This window comes from Adiantum capillus-veneris, chromosome 26 (genome assembly GCF_014529385.1).
Source record: "Adiantum capillus-veneris isolate H3 chromosome 26, ASM1452938v2, whole genome shotgun sequence".
NCBI lineage: Eukaryota > Viridiplantae > Streptophyta > Polypodiopsida > Polypodiales > Pteridaceae > Adiantum > Adiantum capillus-veneris.
In genome coordinates, this window is record NC_140956.1 from 83340269 (window position 1) to 83359272 (window position 19004).

Genomic DNA, 19004 nt, shown 5'->3' on the forward strand with positions numbered 1-19004 from the left:
ACATCTAGCAATGCATAGCATCTTGCATTCTCCAATAATGAGGTAAATTATCCATTGAGAGACAGAGAGAGAGAGAGAGAGAGAGAGAGAGAGAGAGAGAGAGAAGGAGAAAGAAAAAAATAATCACCATTTAATAGAAATGAGTTTTAACTCCCAACAATCTCTTATTTTGTAATCACACAAGTTGAGAACATCTTCTCAAGACATTGAATTCACAACAAAAATATTATTGTGAATATGCATGTATCTATAAATGTAGAGGGTGTGTCCATGAAACTTATAGATTTAAAACCATCACCACGTTTGTAGTATATAATCCCTATTGTATTTATCACAAAACCCTACATTTCATTGTATGGATGTAACAAATAAACCAATATACATATGCACTTATGTCAAAATTCCTTACCGTGTGTTTGTTTGTTTGTTTGTGTGTTTGTGTGTGTGTGTGTGTGTGTGTGTGTGTGCGCACGCACGCGCACATATCGATTAGAAGTATATTTAGTTATAATCTCTAGCTTTGCTTACTTACATTTGAATGAGTGATTGTGTGTGCACACATGCACACACGAACGCACATGCGCACAGGATTTTATACATGTGCATGCATTTTTGTAGGTATAGTGTATTTTCAAGTGAGGGTGTGTTTTGATTTGCTTTTGTGTGTGTGTGTGTGTGTGTGTGTGTGTGTATGTGCAAGTGTGCAAGTGTGCAAGTGTGCATGCGCACATACATGCACACGCATGTATGTACCTATGGGTGTGTGAATACATATGAAAACATTTGTACAAAAATTGCAACAATTTCTTCACCATATTTAAAATTGATGACAAAACGATGAATTAAACAACACCTGTGAAGTTGTGGCAAGAAGTAATGCCATGTTGCAAATCACCTCCAAGACTGTGATGTCCAAGGGTACCTTGATGATTGATATAGTGCTACAATTTATACTTTGATTAGCTTCTCAACATATGTAGCTATCATAGAATTATGCTAAATTGAAAGTAAGCAAATAGTCTTTCAAGCTCTACTGTGTAGTACAACTCAAGCTTGTGTATACTCAAGGCTCTCTTGGTAGGCAGCCATCACTCTTCTTCTCCTTTTATCTTCATATGTCCTCAATCTGTTGAAGAGTAGAGTGACCTATTATTAGATACACCAATTTCTGTTTTGCATAGAGACAATATTGTGAGAGTGTGTGTGTGTGTGTGTGTACATGTGAGAAGGAGAGAGAATGATAAAAGACAACAAAGATGCAATCCGTTTCCTCCTCTTTTAGCAATACCCTTTTATTTAAAAATCAATGCCTAGGAGAGAGTTGTGTGTGTGTGTGTGTGTCCAAAACTTCTTTTGTTTGGTGTGCATGAGAGCTAGTGGGAGAAGTTTTTAGACAGTAGGGAAAGTATTTTACCATCTTTTGTCTTTGTTTGAAAAGAAAAAGTATAGGTGATGGTCCTACATGTTTCCTTGTCAATGTAGCCACTACATTTTAAAACAAGTGAAAGATTTTCAAAAAAGTATTTGGATATCTTATTTGTACCCTTCCAATTTGTATAGAAAGAAATTGAGAGCTTTCTCAAGACCTTGAAGCGACTACATTTTTAAACAAGTGAAAGATTTTCAAAAAAGTATTTGGATATCTTATTTGTACCCTTCCAATTTGTATAGAAAGAAATTGAGAGCTTTCTCAAGGCCTTGAACGGCTGCACTTCTTTTTTGTGCATCTAGTGAAAAGGTAGTTTTAATGAGCTTTCAAAATGCAAACTAGGGCCACCATTCAAATTTGAGGGTTGGGTGAGAGTCACACCCAAAAAAAATTTTAAGCAAATAATAATAAGATACCCACCCAAAAAAGGGGGGGAGGGGGGATCTCTTAACTTTGAGAGTGAGCGTGTGTGTGTGTGTGTGTGTGTGTGTGTGTGTGTGTGCATACATGTACAAATATACTGGAGCTTTCTAAAACATCAAAACCTGTTGTGTGTGTGTGTGTGTGTGTGTGTGTGTGTGTATACATGTGCAAATCATACTCTCACCATTTTTTGTGAATCAAATAAAGTGATATAAGTTTAAAATTTATTGATACAATTTCATATAATAATAGTAAAAAAATTGGTGATGGTCTAACTCACTCTCTATAGAACATGGGTATGTGTACATGTGTGTGATGCATTTTTGTACATGAGGTCTTTTTCAGTTTATTGTGTGTGTGTGTGTGTGTGTGTGTGTGTCGCTAGGATGGAGTGTGAGGGAATATGCATTGATGGCGGCCAAGGTCCATTTGGGAGAGAAAAGAGAAACAAAGTATGTTGGCCCGAGGGGAGCGAGGGTTGGGTGTGTGTGCACTGCGTATGCCAAGCTAAATTTCCAAGGCCTAACATTGATGGCTAGAGGGCATGAGGTTGCAGTGAGATAGCAATATCGCCGCAAGCAGCAAGATTGCTAGCCTCCATAGTAGCCATTGTGGACGCTCGCTAATGAAGGTGGGGGAGAATTAAAAACTCACACACGACAAGGGGGGAGAGAGATGTAAAAAAATTTCAATACCCTCTCACAAGGGCCTACAAAAATAGTAAAAAAGGAAGTTTTTCATCATTAGCTTGCCATGTGGCACTAACTCTCAAGCTTAATCCAATGGTCCACAATTGCACCCACAATCCAATCCTTTACTAAGGACTACCAATATTTTAAACAAGGTGAGGAGTCACATGACCAACGAAAGGTAAGGGGTGGGGAAGATTTATCGGAAGTAGGTCTTAATCAGTGTTGCAATTGTACTCTTTTAATATAAAATTGTATTGTCCACATACATCAGTGGTTCTAAACTGAACTAGGATCTAGCAATCGGTCTGACCCCCACCACTGCCTTTGATGATGGATTATGGATATGGGAAATATACTTACCCTTCATTCCCAATCCCCCCCACACTAATACACACACACACCTACATAGAGGTGAACTGGTCACTGACAAATAGTAAGGTTAAAATTTTTGTAAATGTAAAAAAGAAAAGGGGAGTTTTTTTATGACCTTCAAAATGAAAAAAGTGGAGTGACCCTTAAGCTGACACTTGGATGCCTTGAGGTCTCACCATTTTTCCCAAGATCTATAAAGACTAGTAGGGTAAACGACCCAATAAGTGGACGGGTCCCTAAATAAGGCCCACCCTATTCCAAATAAATAAAGTTGTGGATGCTCCAGAAGGCATACAACAATTGTTGTGTGCTTGGCTTACTTTAGTTGACGCGTTATCCCATAGGTCAAGTCACGAGTTCGGATGTTGTTATTGATATGTACTTCTTTTGGCATAGGGTGAGTCCTACAATAGAGACCCTTCTTTTTACATGGCGAGGCACAAACACTTGTCGCGTTTCTTGCACATTGAGAAAATACCTTCAACAATTCTTTTTTGGCTTGGAAACCTCCTAAGCTACATGCACTACCATTGCAACCTGAGAATTTGGTACCACAATGTGATATTTTTTATGTCCTTAAAGAGGAGCTTTTACCCTAGAAATGCCTTGTCCCTTACGATGGGCCCACTTAAACAGCAAGGTAAAAAGATCACATTGACATAAAGAAAGGTAAAATAAAAAGAAGTAAAATAAAAGCAACAAAATAAAGAGACTCCATTACAAACTACAAAGTAAATTTAATAGGCATAGACAATAGATAAAATAATTTCTTTTAAGAGGTCCTTAAATAAAAATATTCGTTCACAATTGAGATACTAGGATATCTCACATCATGGGATCAAACATTGATTTTTTTATTTGAAGCATTTTCAGCATTCCCATTAGATCAGATACAAAGGTGTACCTTTGAGCATCACTCAACCACAATCGAACCCATAACCCAGGTCATATAGATTGAATGCTCAACCAACTGAGATAGCTCCTATTGACAACCGATAATATTTGATGCCTTCATAAGAAAAGATGGTTTAATAAGCATACGAATAAGAAAACAATTTCATGAAATGTCATTTTAGGAGGTACTTAAATGAAAAGATTCTTTCAAAATCAAAATACTGTAAGATTCACATCATAAACCTTGTGAAGGTTTGTGCCACTACCCTTGTTGTTATACTTATTGGAACTAGTGAGTTTTCACATGCATATAGATTTGGTTTAATTGCAGTTGACATCATCTGACATCATCTTCACTAATACTTCTGGAATAGTTCTCTCAATGGAATCTTCAAGTTTTTTGGCTCACTCGGTGTGGCTTAATATGGGTAGAAGTCTATTGACTTTTGTTGGGCATATTGAAGGTTGGAGCTGATGGGAATCAACCCTTACAATCTCACATTTTAACCATCTATGAGACTTAACCCTTGCAGCTTACCTACCATATTTATTAACCTTGTTTCCCCCAAAAAAAATCTAGTTTTTTTGTGCTCTTTCCCTGCATACTTTTTGTTGGGTCATCCTCACTCATTCTCATTCTTTCGTGATGTTTTCTTGGCAAAGCCCATGCGGGTCGTCCTCACTCAGTCGACCTTCGTGACTCTATGAGACATTTCCCTCTACACCCTCGCCTTCATTTATAGATCCCTCCCTACCATATCACCTCTCTCTCTCTCTCTCTCTCTCTCTCTCTCTCTCTCTCTCTCTCTCTCTCTCTCTCTCTCTCTCTCCTGTACCAACATGAGGTAGTGCCTGGTGAGCATCCTACACCCATGTACCGATGTGAGGCCTCACCTTGTGAGCATACATGAGATGACTGTGTACCCTTGATGCATACATGCCAAGATTTCACTACAAGAGGTTCTTCACACTTGTGATGGCTATAGCGACAAAAATACACGGGGATATTCTTCCCCGGTGTCACTATATGCGTCGCTAAAAACATCACAAAGAAAAAGTCGCTATATGCATCACTATAAGCATCATTGTAGGTGTTGCTATATAAAGACGCATATAGCAACGCTTATAGCGACTCTGCAATTCCCAATTTAGCGACACGTATAGAGATGATGTAGGACCAAAAATAGAGACGCATAAAATGATGCCTGAGAATAAATTTTTTTGGTGGCAGGGCATTCATTGTTCTGGCACCCCCGCAACCATATTGAACATAAAGTTTCCAAAATAAATATGCAAAACTAACAAAAGTATCTCGATGAAAGTGAATCATCAAAAGTAGTAGACTGACAAAATTATACACGTCATAGGCATAATCACTTGATTTTTAACTTTAACCAAAATATAATAGTTACAACACAATTGTCATTATTGAGAAAATACATCGTTAGTTACAAAAATGACGTACACACGTCATCTCATTATACATGCTATGAGAAAAGAAAACTAGTGCTATCTGGCTACGACTAGATTGATGTTGACTAATTTGACGTCTCATCACGTCCAAGCAACGTATGTGTCAAATTTTGTAGAAAAAATAATGACACTTTTTGTAAGTATAAACATAAAATTACAAAACAATCTAATGTTTAGCTTATTATTAAAATACAACAAATGTAAGAGAGTAAAGTTAAATACTAACCAAGCCAGAGCGAGAACTCAGAATGTCCAAAAGGGCATTTAAGCCCTTTCTGTTTGCATACTCGCGCTCGTACGATGCGGGGTCATGTCCTTTCATCGACCACTGTTCAAAACATACAAAGAATACGTTATGTTAGAATTTAAAAGTACAAATACCCATAACTACCAAACCTAAATGGCAATGCAAAAACACTTACAAAGTCGGCCTCAAACGATGCCCATCCACGGCTCCCCAGATGGTGCAAGCTCCCTGCCTCTACTCGTGCTCTGGCTGCCTCCTTTTATTGCTTCCACTTGTCAGGATTCTCGCGCGCTGCTTGCTTTGCATTCTTCCAATGTTCTTTGGCTAGCCAATCTGGCATGTTCCACCCATGCTTTATTGCTTTTTGCACACTTCAGAGCGCTTGTGCTTGCAGTACTCGTGCATCCGCACCTTCATCAAGTCTTCATTGAAGCGCTCATCCCAATTTGACATGAGAAACTCGTCATGCAGTATGCTGATGACTCTATCTTTTAATTCATTTGGCACTTCACTCTAGGTGTTTTATGTAGTGTCCAAACACCTGAGAGCAAAGGCCACACATGCGCAAGATCACCTCTTACCCTCGTCATCCAAGATGATGATGCCATTGTGATGTCGATCGAGTAAGACAAGCCCTCTCGCCTGCGACGCGTGAACCTGGGTGTCTCGACACGGGTGGCAAGTGGCGTCTCGATGGGGGTATGGACGAAAGGTGTCTCCACTAGAGTTTGGGCCCCGAAGCGAGGAGTGTTGAGTGGGGTGACTCTCGGAGGAGTAGCAAGTGGTGTGTAGCCAAAAACGGCCGATAGTTGCGCAAAACCTGGAGTAGAGGGCGTCGCTGTGGCTGGTGTGGGTGCAAGCAAAGAAGGGGAAGGTAAGGAGCCTCAACATCTACGAGGGGGTTGTGGAAGCATCAGCAGTGGCTCCTCCACAGCAACCGCCACCACCACTAGAGCGTCGGTGCCTAGAGGAGAGTGTAGAGTGTCTAGTCGACACGGAACTCTCAGAGCGGGCTGATCGCTCTGAACCAGACGGAGACTCTGAAGGAGTGGAATGATGTGACTGTGCTTTGGAGCAATGGCGGTCCTCATGCCACCTCCTTTGCTTAGGGTCCAAGGAAGAAAGAAACTAAAAATCATCCATACCTGCATTAAATACACGAACATTAAATCTTAATGATGAATGGAGAAGAAAATCTGAATAAGTTATAATTTGATTCACAATTTAAATTTCACAAGTTTAGCATAGAGATAAAAATGGGCAAAACTCTACATGATTACAATATATATTATAAAAAGGAGCAAAATTGCTTAGATACAATGTCTATGGCTTTAAGAGGTCTCTCTCTCATCCTCGCACAACTCATCTCTCTCATCCTTGCATAACTCAGCATAACCCCCTATGTCCCACAATAGATTACCCACATTCTTGAATATGTGCATTGGATTGAGCAAGTGACTGATCATGAGTCTGGGCCAATATGGTAGCACGCACCATAGAGAGAATCTCTTCATCCCTAGGGGCAAATCGTCATCACATATCTCCTTCTGCTCTAACCACGCTCAAGAAGACATCCTTGGCAGTTCTCTTCCCAAAACACCGTTGCATAACTCGAAATCCTCAGGAAGATGCGCTTGATGACCTTTGTAGATTTGCTTCTTTGAGTTAGGGCACCTGACGTGCATTAAGTCTAGGTCCACATGTGACGCATGCTCTGTATATGCTTGTTTGGAGCCTTGCATTTTTACACATGATAATAGATAAGCATGAGAAAAACAAATTTTTATAGTGCTTGAGTTTGAGTATTTATCACCTGAGCATTCTGTTAGTCCGGGACAGATCTGATCAAAGCATTGTGCCGATTTGTGTGTCGGCTCATATCCACCACTTCTATGCCAATCCACAATTTTTGTAGCTCTTCCAATAGTGGACGAAGATGCACATCCATATTCTTCACTTTATACCGCCCCGGCACAATCAAGCTTAGAAATAGGTGCCTCTTCTTAGTAGTCAACCACGGGGGAATGTTGTAGTTGACAATGATAATTGGCCATACACTGTAAGATGTTGACCTTTAACCAAATGGATTTACTCCATCCATAGCCAGGCCAAGGTGCAAATTTCGAGCTTCCCTGGCAAAATCCGTTCATGTGTCATTTATATGCTTCCATGCCATACAATCTGCAGGGATCCATAGCACACCGTCCGAAGATCTATTCTCCTCGTGCTATGATGCTAGAGCGGCCATGGACTTACATTCGAAGAAATGCATGATGCGAGGTAGCAGAGGAAAATGTCGCAACACCTTCTGAAAAAAAATTTGTTCGTGTACTCGATATCTCTCGAAATCACATTTCCATACTTCTCCATGTCTATGTATTCCCCCTTGAAAAGAATGCAATCGTTATAGGACAAGCGTGAATAGAACTGTAATCCATCCCCAAGTTTCATAAGATCTTTCTTGCTTCCTCTCTAGAATCTGACATCACATTATCAGCTAGCAGTATGTGCTCTTTGAGCAATCTACACAACAAAAAAATGCAAAACACTTGTGTAAGTAATTTGGTACATTATACATTTAGAGTTTTTTATTGAAGTAGACACATTGTAATAAATCACTTGAAAAGTGATGTGACGTTAATTTCACTCCATCCAAACTTTGCATGCATGTTGAGAAGAACCAAGAGCTCCTTCGATCTAGACACACGTGCTCCACCATACAATGGCATATCGGCTTCACTTTTCATGTCATCATAGATAAGCCTTTTTGAATCCATGATCGTCTTGATCATTTTGTCAATCTCAGGCTTAAACATAGCCTCGTTGGGAATGTGCTCTACATGATCACCCTTTGAGTTGTTAGAGGATGCATCTTGTGGTCTCACGTATGCTGCTTGAGTAAAGCGCCTGCGAATAGGTCTATTGGGTTGCAAGATTGCTTCATGTTGGCCAAGGTCAGAGTCCGACGAGTTGTAATTGGAAACAACTCGATCTAAAATAGATGGGTCAAACTCGCCAAATTTGCAAACGTTCTGTAAAGAAACGCGTCTTGTCCGTCTCACAGCATGTTTGCATTGATTACAAGGACATAAGATCCTTGTTGAGAGATAGGCGTTTCGGTTCGATGTGTTAGGAAATAAGACGTAGCTAAATAGATAATTGAGTAGATTACTTAATGGAGAGAGACAGATTTATATACACGAGATTATAGAGTAGAGAGAGAGAGAGAGAGAGAGAGAGAGAGAGAGAGAGAGAGAGAGTACACACGATATACGTGGTTCACCCAATGTGGGCTACGTCCACGGGAAAGCAGCCACTCAATGGCTTTAGTACTTCAAAACAAGAAGTAGTTTACAAAGGGATTATACCCTTAATGAAGCTCCCGCCTTGCTTCACTCTCACCACCTCACACTCACCTTGTTGCATCAACTTCACACTATGAAATGTGTGTAGAAATGGCCTCCTTTTATAGGCCAAAAGGGCTGCCCTCTCTTATGAGAGACAGCCATGTGTAGCCGTCCTTGTGCGAATAAGTCCAAATCGGACCCTCCAATCCGCCCATGTGTGGCCGCCCTTGAGAAGACAAGTCCGCTTTTGAATTCGGCCACCGGCCATTGACTTCCGACCACCGGCCACCGGCCATTGACTACCGGCCGCCGGCCACCGGCCAACCGACCGGTTGTTTTCTGACCACTTTCCGGCCGACGTCCGGCCATAATATTCCGGCGAAAAAAAAGTCTCAGGGGGCCTCCGCCCCCGAGGCCTTTAAAGTTGCCCCTGATTTTTGTCCGTGAAAATTTTGGTTTCCGGTGAGTGATTTTCCTTCATGCACGATGGCTTCTCCTCATAATGGGGGCCTTACAAATGTGCGCTTTTACCACAGAAAATTACAAGGGTAAATCAGGCTCCATACTTAACACTAGCTTGGCTCAATGGTAGCACTTAAAGTATAAACACCAACTTGGGGTGCCATCCCACGGCCATCAACAATGTATATCGTGATCTACATTTATGGAGATGATTTTCTTGTTGTAATCATGCACGGGTTTAGAAACTGCCTATACATTATGTATATGGGTAGACCTACCTCTGACTCACTTGCCTTGAGCACATACATGAAGCCCATAAACATGAAATTTGAAGATCATGAAGACCATCAACATGAAGACAAAGCACCAGAAGAAGAAGAATCGGACGAAGTAGAAGACACTGACCATGAAGAAATTGAAGACAAAGCATCAAAGAAGACAAAGGTGCTCTTGAAGTAGAGTGAAGCAGACATTTTTTAGGATTTTTCTCTTCGATTAGAGCGTTGTTTTTTCTCTTGGATTGGAGTGTGGCTCTTGGATTAGAGTGTTATGTTGTTTGTCTCCTAGATTGGGGATGTATGTTATATGTGCTCCTCAATTGGAGTGTTTTCTTTCTTCATCAAGTTGTAGCCCAAATTTCAAGGGGAAGATTCCTCTTATATTGACATCCTTAGTGGATAAAGAACCTTCATTGTATTGTCCTAGTCCAAATCTCAAGAGCATGATTGTAAGGTGTGAGCTTTGTTCTAGAGTCACTAGAGTGTGAGTCAAGGAGAGAAGAGGTGGAATTATCCCACATGTATTGGTGCAAGGTTGTAGAGTTACTTAAAGCTCATTTTATGAATAAGCAAACCCAGTCTATTTTGCATTACATCTCTCTTGTTTATGGTGAGCTTGTGATGGCTTAGCAACAACTCAATGTCGTGTTTATGAATCCAAGTTAATTGATATTGGAAAATTTGCTTGTTGATAATCTACCCAACACACACTCACCCTTGTGCATGATGTTTCTCTTCCATCCACCCTAGCTAGCACGATCCTATTCCCATCAATAATTAGGAAATGCTATCTGTGTATTAACTCTAATACCACATGTAATGCCTATGGTAGATAGACCAACAAGGCATTCATCATAGTGAGAGATTCATAACAATTATGAATAAGTAGATTAGAGGGAATGTACTCAATGCAATAATAGGAAATGAACTTTCTTTGATTAGCATAAGAGAGCCAATTGCAAGCTGAGCATGGTGGCCTTATATAGGCTCAAAGGTAGAAGGTGTAAATGAAGGCAAGAGGGATATGAACGACAAATGAAAAAGGGGCAAGTAGCATGTGGGCTATAAAGTGTAACATGTGTGCATAGAATGAGAAGCATGTCTTAAGGATTCCTATGTAAGAGGTTGTATACATGCACATAGAGGTGCATGCTAGTATGCTTGGCTTTAGGGATTGTTCATATATTGAATGTAAGCTAAAGGCTTACCTCAACACATGTTATACACCATGCTAAGGAAAACTTTTTAATGTAATCTATGGGCTTTGTTAATAACTATGTTGGTTAGTAAAGGGAGATTATGCACAAATTACCAAACTGAGTCAAATTTGATAGTTTCTCTAAGTCTTTTCCTATTTAGGTCGAAAGAGATGATCTCCTTACGCCTATTCCAAGATTTTCAAAAGCCCTGTATAAGTTTAGAGCTCTTGGTCTTTTTGAAAGGGTTGAAAAAAAGTCAAAGAGGGGGTAGATTTTTCCAAGAGGGTGCTATTGCCAAAGAGAACTTAATGATATCTCTATGCAGAAGCTATGTCTAATCATTGTTGGGTGCGAGAAGGATCTAGCAATCCAATTTTTTTGTAAGTTTGTCTACTGCAACTAAAATATCAATGATGTTCCCAACCAAATTTAGCGATTCCGTTTTTGTAAGGGTTCCCTCTTCACAAGAAATTATTGTATATTCAATGCATAGCAAGTGAATAAAGAAAAGAAATTTATTGTGGTGAAGTCAAAGCTACACCATCCTGCTTCCCAGGCCAGATTTGTAGATGATGGAGCAAGGGAGGACTTCATTCCAAGGGCTGCTCCACATTGCCTCTAAATTGAGAAGTAGAAATCCAAATGAAGTTTGGAGCTATGATTTTGAGCTTAGTCTCTAGATAAGAGGAATTTTTTTTGAGTTCTTCCAGGGCAAATATTGAAACTCGGTTAGCCGTTGATTAGTGCTCCTTTTTTGGGGTTTGTAAAACTCTTAACATTCCAAGAGACTCCTTTCATTTTCTAGGTTTTTTGGGTTTTTCTCCAAGATAAATTGAAGCTTTTTGTGCACACTGGTCCACATGCATGTGATTCTATTGATTATCTTTGTGGATCGCCATGGGTAGTAGGTACTATCTCTTATTTGTTCGGGTAAAGGCGGTTTGCCTTACTGCGGGCCAGACAAAAAGTTTGATCGTCCACTTATTCTTATGTATGTATATGAATAAGGAGCTCTCTCAATTCCACTTTTGGTAACCAGTTCCACCCACACTCCGTCTCCTCTCTTCGTTTCCCGATCCGCACATGCATGCATTATGCATTCCACATGCTTACAATTGGTATAAGTGCACGACGATAGTGGGAATGACGGCTTTGAGGTTTTGCGACAACAATCTCGTGAGGTCAAGAAAGCTCGCACCCAGTGGTGAGAAGATGATAAAATAGTAGACTTGAAGCTTACAAAAAGCTTTGAGAATTGTTTGTATGTGGGAAAGCAAAGGGGGAGCTTTTGAATCGTTTGCAAAGGCTCTAGAATTTGACACAACCATCTAATCTGAAAACGGGTACAGGCTTGGAAAATCAGCATTGGACATTGGCTTCTCTAGCGTTGAATTGAAGCAATAAAAATCCCCAACGTTGGGAGATTTGGGTGAGTAGCACTAGAGAGAGAGAACAAAATTTAACGCTTGAAGGCCTTGAAAGTGTGTGTGTGTGTGTGTATCAAACACACATGCACAAAGGTTTTACAAAAGAGCGCAAGGTAAGTGTGTAGCTATAAGTGCATATTTATCAACAACAACAACCGATAGTATGCACAAGGGCAGCAGGTTTTGCTGTTGCTTGAGCTTGGGCTTGATTGGGGAGGGCCTCATCACTGCTTATAATGCTCACACTTCCTCTTATGACAACGTTTTGTTGTGCGGCATTGCTTAGAGCAACATGAGTGTGCAAAGTAGGGGGTAAGCGGTCGTGCATGTCAGTGTGCGGGTGCTGAGTGAGAAGCACAGTGGGGTGTAGATGAGGGAGGATTAAAAGCGAGAGAATGCTCGTGGGCACTTTTAGTGCTTATAATACTCACACTTCCTCCTATGACAACATTTTGTTGTGCGACATTGCTTAGAGAAACATGAGTGTGCAAAGTAGGGGGTAAGCGGTCGTGCATGTCAGTGTGCGGGTGTTGAGTGAGAAGCACAGTGGGGTGTAGATGAGGGAGGATTAAAAGAGAGAGAATGCTTGTGGGCACTCCAAGTGCTAGTATTCCATGTAGGAAAATGATTGTCTTGCATGTTGACATGACTAACATAGTTAGAGGAAAGTGGGATGAGTGTTGTGAGAGCGATACACGAATTGAGAGTTGCTAGAGGGTAGTCATATCCTAGGGGCTCACATCATAGTGGAGCTCAATCTCTTAGCAATTTTGCTTGTAGCTATTGCAACCAAGGTGTCACCTAGGGTACCCGCATTTGGGATCTACGGCCCACAATGCCCCCGCCGTAGATCCCACCCTCCCATGCCCGTGCCACTTAGTCCTCAGGATGGTCCATTGCATTAGTGTGGAATCGTGGATAGGGACACTCAAACAAGGGAAAGTGCGAAGTCATAGAGGGAAAGTGTAAAATTTTATAAACGTGTCAAAAAAATGCGCAATACACGCATTTGGAACTTTTTAGTGAGCACTAAGACTCTGCGGGGCCGTCTCCTAGCAGCTATGGCGGACGGCAAGCTCATGCAGGCTCTACAGTATTCCTCCTATGGTGGAGGCCCCTCTGCTCTGAAGGTGAATCTCTCACTCTCTCTGTCTCACACACACACACACACACCCACACCCACACACACACACACACTGTCCGCGCGCGCGCGTGCGCGTACACACACACACACACACACACACACACAGGTTTCACGCCCACGCACAATAATTTTTTTTTTCACCTCAGCGGAGGGCTCACTACCGGGTGTGGTCCTGAAGTAATTATTGTCATGCTTGTGAAACTGAAAAATTCGTTTTTGGGTGTCGATGTGAACATTGTGATTCCTACTACACTAGCTAACCACACATGGCGATTGCTGCAAAGGAACAAGATAGCCTGTGTGCAAATGTTAGGTGCAAGTTGTTATGTGTGTGCAAAACATTGCGCAGGTAAGTCTGATGGTAGAGTAAGAGAAGATGAATCTCCAGGCTGAAACCTTCTACAGGTTCTGTATGCTGAAGAGCAACTGTTTCGGATGTTGCAAGGGGCTAATAGAGGGTTCAAGGTTAATCATGCAAAAGAGAAGACAATAATTGCTGGGAAAGCTTGTGTTTTTCGGTTTATGTGAACCTCGATGAACTAGAATAGGCTAGAGATTGTGGAGAGATTGTGCAGCATCCATGATGTCCAATAGATCAGTTTAACCTTTGTTTTGCAGGCTTGTTGAGCGCAGAAGCTAGCAGAAGTTGTGTGTGTGTGTTCAGGCCTGTTGAGTGTAGAAGCAAGCCAAAGTATATGGAGGAGGTAGAGAGGCAGCCTCTTATTTGGAATGCATGTTACAGATTTAGAGGGTAGAGAGGACTTACACTAATTGGGCTAGATGGGAAGCTTCCTTACCTCGTTTATCGGAGGCTTCCTTGGTTGGTGTAGAGGTCATTGGAGCTACCTATGGGATCTGCAGAGGGGTTGCTTCATGTATGTGAGGGATTGATGCAGCTGTTCTTGACCTTGTGAAGGCATGTATTAGCCAAGGACTCTCTTGCGTCTATGAAGATAACGGTGTGCAGTGTGGCATCATGAAGACCTGTGTAGCTTAGCATGATGACCATTTCGAGGTGTGACAGCCATACAAAGGCTTGGCTACGCTCTTGTTTGAGCTACATCTTGAATTGTAATGCCAAACAGGATCTCCAGAGTAACTAGTCATTGAGAAACTGGAAAAGATCAATTTTGAAGATAGCTTTGTGTGGCTAAAGTAGGCCTCCATTGGGGTGATGTCTGACTAGTGCACCTGTAATGCTCTCCATTATGCTGAATCTATGTTCATACAATTCTAATTAAGTGATGCAAATGCGCATATATTGTATGTTTTGTTGCATTTTCCTATTATGCTGTCTTGGCTTTGTAGCATGTAGAGATTCCTGTGCCAACACCAAAAACGGGCGAAGTTCTAGTTAAACTTGAAGCAGCCAGTGTGAACCCTGTTGATTGGAAAATACAAAGTGGGATTGCTCGTCCTTTTCTACCATCAAAGTTCCCTTATATACCAGGTGCGTTTGGACTAAACAGTTGTATCTAATTCCATCTACCTTTGTATGGTTCTTTGTCTGTGTCACTAGCTCAAGAAATCAGAGACATTTCTTTTGTTGTGTACTTGTACTTGCTTAGACATACTAGGTGTGTCACCAGCGTGTGACTACTATCTATCCTTTTTGTTGATTTCTTTCTTATTATCTATTTACTTTCACTTTTTGGAAACACCCCTCGGGAAATCTAATTGCTCTGCATTGCATAGCTAGTGTGGAACTGTCCAGAGGGAGTCCAGGCCTGAGGGCAAGAGAGCACTAAGGTTGGACAAGGACTATGGTTAGCCAAGTGGGGTCATTGACTAGCCAAAGTGGAATCCTTTGCTACAAAGGTTACATTTCAGTTCTGGATGTGGCCGCAGTGTACAAAGAGGGTCGGATGACCTAGAAAGATACAATGGCAGCATCTCCTAAAATTTAGGGAACTGCTATTTTGGGATCTGAAAATGTGTTGACGTCATTACCTCCGGAATGACAAGGAGAACATTTTCTTACTCTGTCGTGAAGTCAACTGGGCGACCGGTTGAGAGATTTTTAGGCGGCAACTCTGAAATGGGAAAATGCTTATAAATGTGCCAAGTGGCACCTTCTGGTGCACTTTCCTCATGCAAGAGAAGGGGGCGCTGAATTTGAAGAGCAAAGAGGCTCATTTTCAGAATTTGTCACAGGTTAAGAGCTATGGAGTGCTTGCTTTCCCTCTTATGCACAGTGCGGTGCCAGGAGTGATGCCCTGCACGCTACACATTGCCCTCTCTCCCCCCTTTGGCAGTATGTTATGCCCCACTAGTGGGCTCTTCATTTGACCAATGTACAGTTGTGTGGGTTCATGCACGATTGTCGAGGCAAGAGCCTCTTGCACAAGTACTGGATTAGCTAGCGGCTAATCCCCCGCAGGTACAGGTGAATTCGGAGAGGTTTCACGCCAGAAATCTCGTCCGATTCAAAGGGCAAGTAGCCCTACAGGTGCGGGAGCTCGAGGACTTGCTACGGATGCGACCGGCACGCGAAACGGAGCCCAAAACAGTAAATTACAGCCTGCTGTGTATTTTTGCAGGTTTAGGGTTTTGGCCCTAAACGGACCCTAATACCCCCAGGAGGTTTGAGGACGCAAGGGGACCGCTGTACAGGTGATCTGGCGCATTTTCGGGGCTGAAAACAGAGAATTCAGCGTGCTGCAGATTCTCGCCAGGTTTTGCAAAGTGCCCGTATGCGTCTGGAAAGTCAATCAATGCGTGGAAATACTGACTGTGAAGGGTCCTAGTATAGTTATGTTGCCGAAATCGGGCCGGAACAGTTGAAATTCAGCCAAGTTTGTGCGGGGCAGCTTGTAGGGATCTACAACGTTTATTCCCTCTTTTGAACAATAAAGAAATACCGAAAGGGGCGCCTAAGTTAGGGGCCAATCTGGTGTCGGTCTACTCATACAGGTGCAATCTAGCAGCCTGTATCCCTCTCCCCTTTGTTGTGTCTTGAAAGTACAGGTAAAGTGGACGACAAATTAAATGGGTGAAAGCTAAATCAAGGTTTAAAGTAAAGTCTACCACCCTTATTGGATTGAAACAGGCCGGCTTCAAGGTGACCAAGCATCTGTTTAAGGGCTTGGATTCTAGGAGAACTAATCTTCCTATGAAGAGTTGCAAAAAGGAAAGTGCTTTGAGATGTTCGTGAGAAAAACAAATATTTTGGGAATTTTGGAAAAATTGAAGGGTATTCAGGGAATTTTTTGGCAAAATATGAGGAGTATTTCGGGAATTTTTGAAATTTGAGGGGTATTTTGGGAATTTCCCCAAATATGAGGGGTATTTTGGTCATATTCCTTTAGTTTTAATAAAGTCTGAGCCTCAAAGGCGATTGGCATGACAACTTTTCTTACTATAAAAATGAAAACAGACTTCTATTATGATGTGATCTGGTGTTGGTATTTCAGGGACTGACATTGCAGGGGAAGTAGTATCATTAGGACAAGGAGTAAATGGGTATTCAGCTGGTGATAAAGTCATAAGCTGGCTTGATTTAAGGGTACCCATTTACATTCATATTGTGATTATTACTGAAATGCATGAGTGAGGTGATGGATTTGGGAAAATTGAGGACTGTGGTGGTGCCAATTTTGCAGAGTGGGGGTTCTTTTGCTGAGTATGCTGTTGCTTCTGTCAAATATACTGTCAAAAGACCACCAGAAGTCTCTGCTATTGATGGTTCTTGCTTACCAGTTGCGGGCCTAACTGCTTTGCAATCCATTCGAGATACTGCGGGTGTCAAGCTGGATGGTTCAAGCAACGCCAATCTTCTTATCACTGCCGCATCTGGTGGTGTTGGCTTATATGCTGTACAGGTCTGTGAGAGAACCACACCTATGTCTTAAGGCTTCTGTATGTATGATCCCATGTGATGTGCAGTGTGGCATGAAACGTCTCTTGGTTTCGGCTGTTTTGGGGTTTCGAGGTTGAAATGTTTTGTTTCAGGGCATTGAAAAAGTGAAACAGCTTTTGTAAATAAATAGTTATACAAGGAAATAAAGAAATATATATATATATATAGGTCTGGGTGTACGTTTCTATATTTACACACTACACAATTTTTTTTTTTGTAAGACATACACACACACACACTCACACACACATCATGGAGGTTGACGTTTCGCAGGTTTTGCTGTCTCGAGGTTTCTTACCCATGACACGGGTTTTTATGTCTCTTATGATGTGTTTACTTTTCTATACACTTAGTTTTGTTCTGTGCATGACGTCTTTTTCAGATAGCGAAGCTTGGTGGCGCACACGTTACCGCTACTTGTGGAGCCCGCAATATAGAGCTGGTAAAAAGTTTGGGTGCTGATGAGGTTCTAGATTACAAAACACCAGAAGGAGAGGCCATGAAGAGTCCTTCTGGCCGACTTTATGATGCGGTTATTCACGGGACAACTGGAATTCCCTTTTCAAAGTTTAGTCCCAATCTCAAACCTGTAGCCAAAGTGGTGGATTTAACTCCAAACTTCGGCTCATTAGCCTCGGCAGCCATAAAGAAATTAACTCTCTGTAAGCAGCAACTGGTTCCGTTCTTGATGTCTGCCAATGCCAAGGATTTGGCGTTCCTGGCCAACCTTGCAAAGGAGGGAAAGTTGAAGACTGTGGTGGACTCCCAGCACCCCTTATCAAAAGCAGAAGGAGCATGGGCCAGGAGCAAAGAGGGGCATGCCACAGGAAAGGTAGTGGTGACATTTGATGGTTAAGCCCATCTCAAATAAGTACAGATTTTGCAAAGGAGTTGTGTGTTTTGGTGTATATTTGTGTTTTATAGGTATTTATGGAACTGGCTTATAGTTGTGAATATGAATTGCAATCACTCTGTCGCGAGCTGCCATGCCCTTTTGTGTTGACATAATGAATTTATTGAATTTTTATTCATAGCAAGATTCCACTACACCATGCATCATCCATTTATGGTGGCCATGTTTGCATTGTTGGTTTTTTTTTTCTTTTTTTTTTTAAAAGTATAATAATTGATCTTTACCTTGCGTGACTTTTAGTAATGCCACACCGTGGTTATAGCCAAATCATAGATTGTCAATCTTAGGATTGACTTGCAATCAGACACGCCTAGTTTCGGAAACACTTTCAATAGTAGATATTGTTGGCGCTGCTAAAAGTAATCTCTGGTTGGTGGCGTTGACTCACATTTGGTACAAGAGTAATCTCGATCCCATACCATCACATAAAACATGTGGGTGCTCATGGATAAGACATGGAAGTCTCAAAGGTGAGATCGAAGGTCAAACCCTTTGGTCGGGTACCCGAGATTACTTTGGTACTCGAGATTACTTTGGCTGATGCTGTCACGATCTACGGCTCTCCCATACCGTAGATCCCACCCCCTCAAATGCCTGTGTCACCTAGTCCCCTGGTTCTCCTCCTAAATGGCTCGGTGTGGGAAGTACTTTCTATACTCTAGTATCTCCTCCTCCTCCTAAATGGAGATTGTATATACATCCTGAATGGAAATAGTAGACCTGCTAGCGGTTAAAGCATTAGTTTAAAAGATCCCCCCCCCCCCCCCCCCCCCCCCCGCCCCCGGCCCCACCACAACAAAAGAAAAAAGAAAAAAACCCACACACAAACCTTTGTTCACCCTTGG

The 19004-nt window shown here is 41.8% G+C and overlaps 1 protein-coding gene across 1 annotated transcript; it reads left to right on the forward strand.

The window, feature by feature from the left end:
* The first annotated feature begins 13216 nt into the window (after positions 1-13216).
* LOC147423740 (chloroplast envelope quinone oxidoreductase homolog) lies at positions 13217-18293 on the forward strand. The gene is made up of 5 exons (XM_086501225.1): positions 13217-13373; positions 14696-14837; positions 16801-16892; positions 16990-17208; positions 17629-18293. The coding sequence occupies exons 1-5, from the start codon at positions 13236-13238 to the stop codon at positions 18100-18102; spliced, it is 1065 nt and encodes a 354-aa protein (XP_086357351.1). The 5' UTR covers positions 13217-13235; the 3' UTR covers positions 18103-18293.
* Positions 18294-19004: the final 711 nt, after the last annotated feature.

Bases quoted from the DNA above. Each gene is read 5' to 3' on its own strand.
- LOC147423740 (XM_086501225.1), top strand. From the start codon at position 13,236: ATGCGCAATACACGCATTTGGAACTTTTTAGTGAGCACTAAGACTCTG. The intron at 16,893-16,989 runs GTACCCATTTAC...CCAATTTTGCAG, and splicing joins TAAGCTGGCTTGATTTAAGG to AGTGGGGGTTCTTTTGCTGA. The intron at 17,209-17,628 runs GTCTGTGAGAGA...CGTCTTTTTCAG, and splicing joins TTGGCTTATATGCTGTACAG to ATAGCGAAGCTTGGTGGCGC.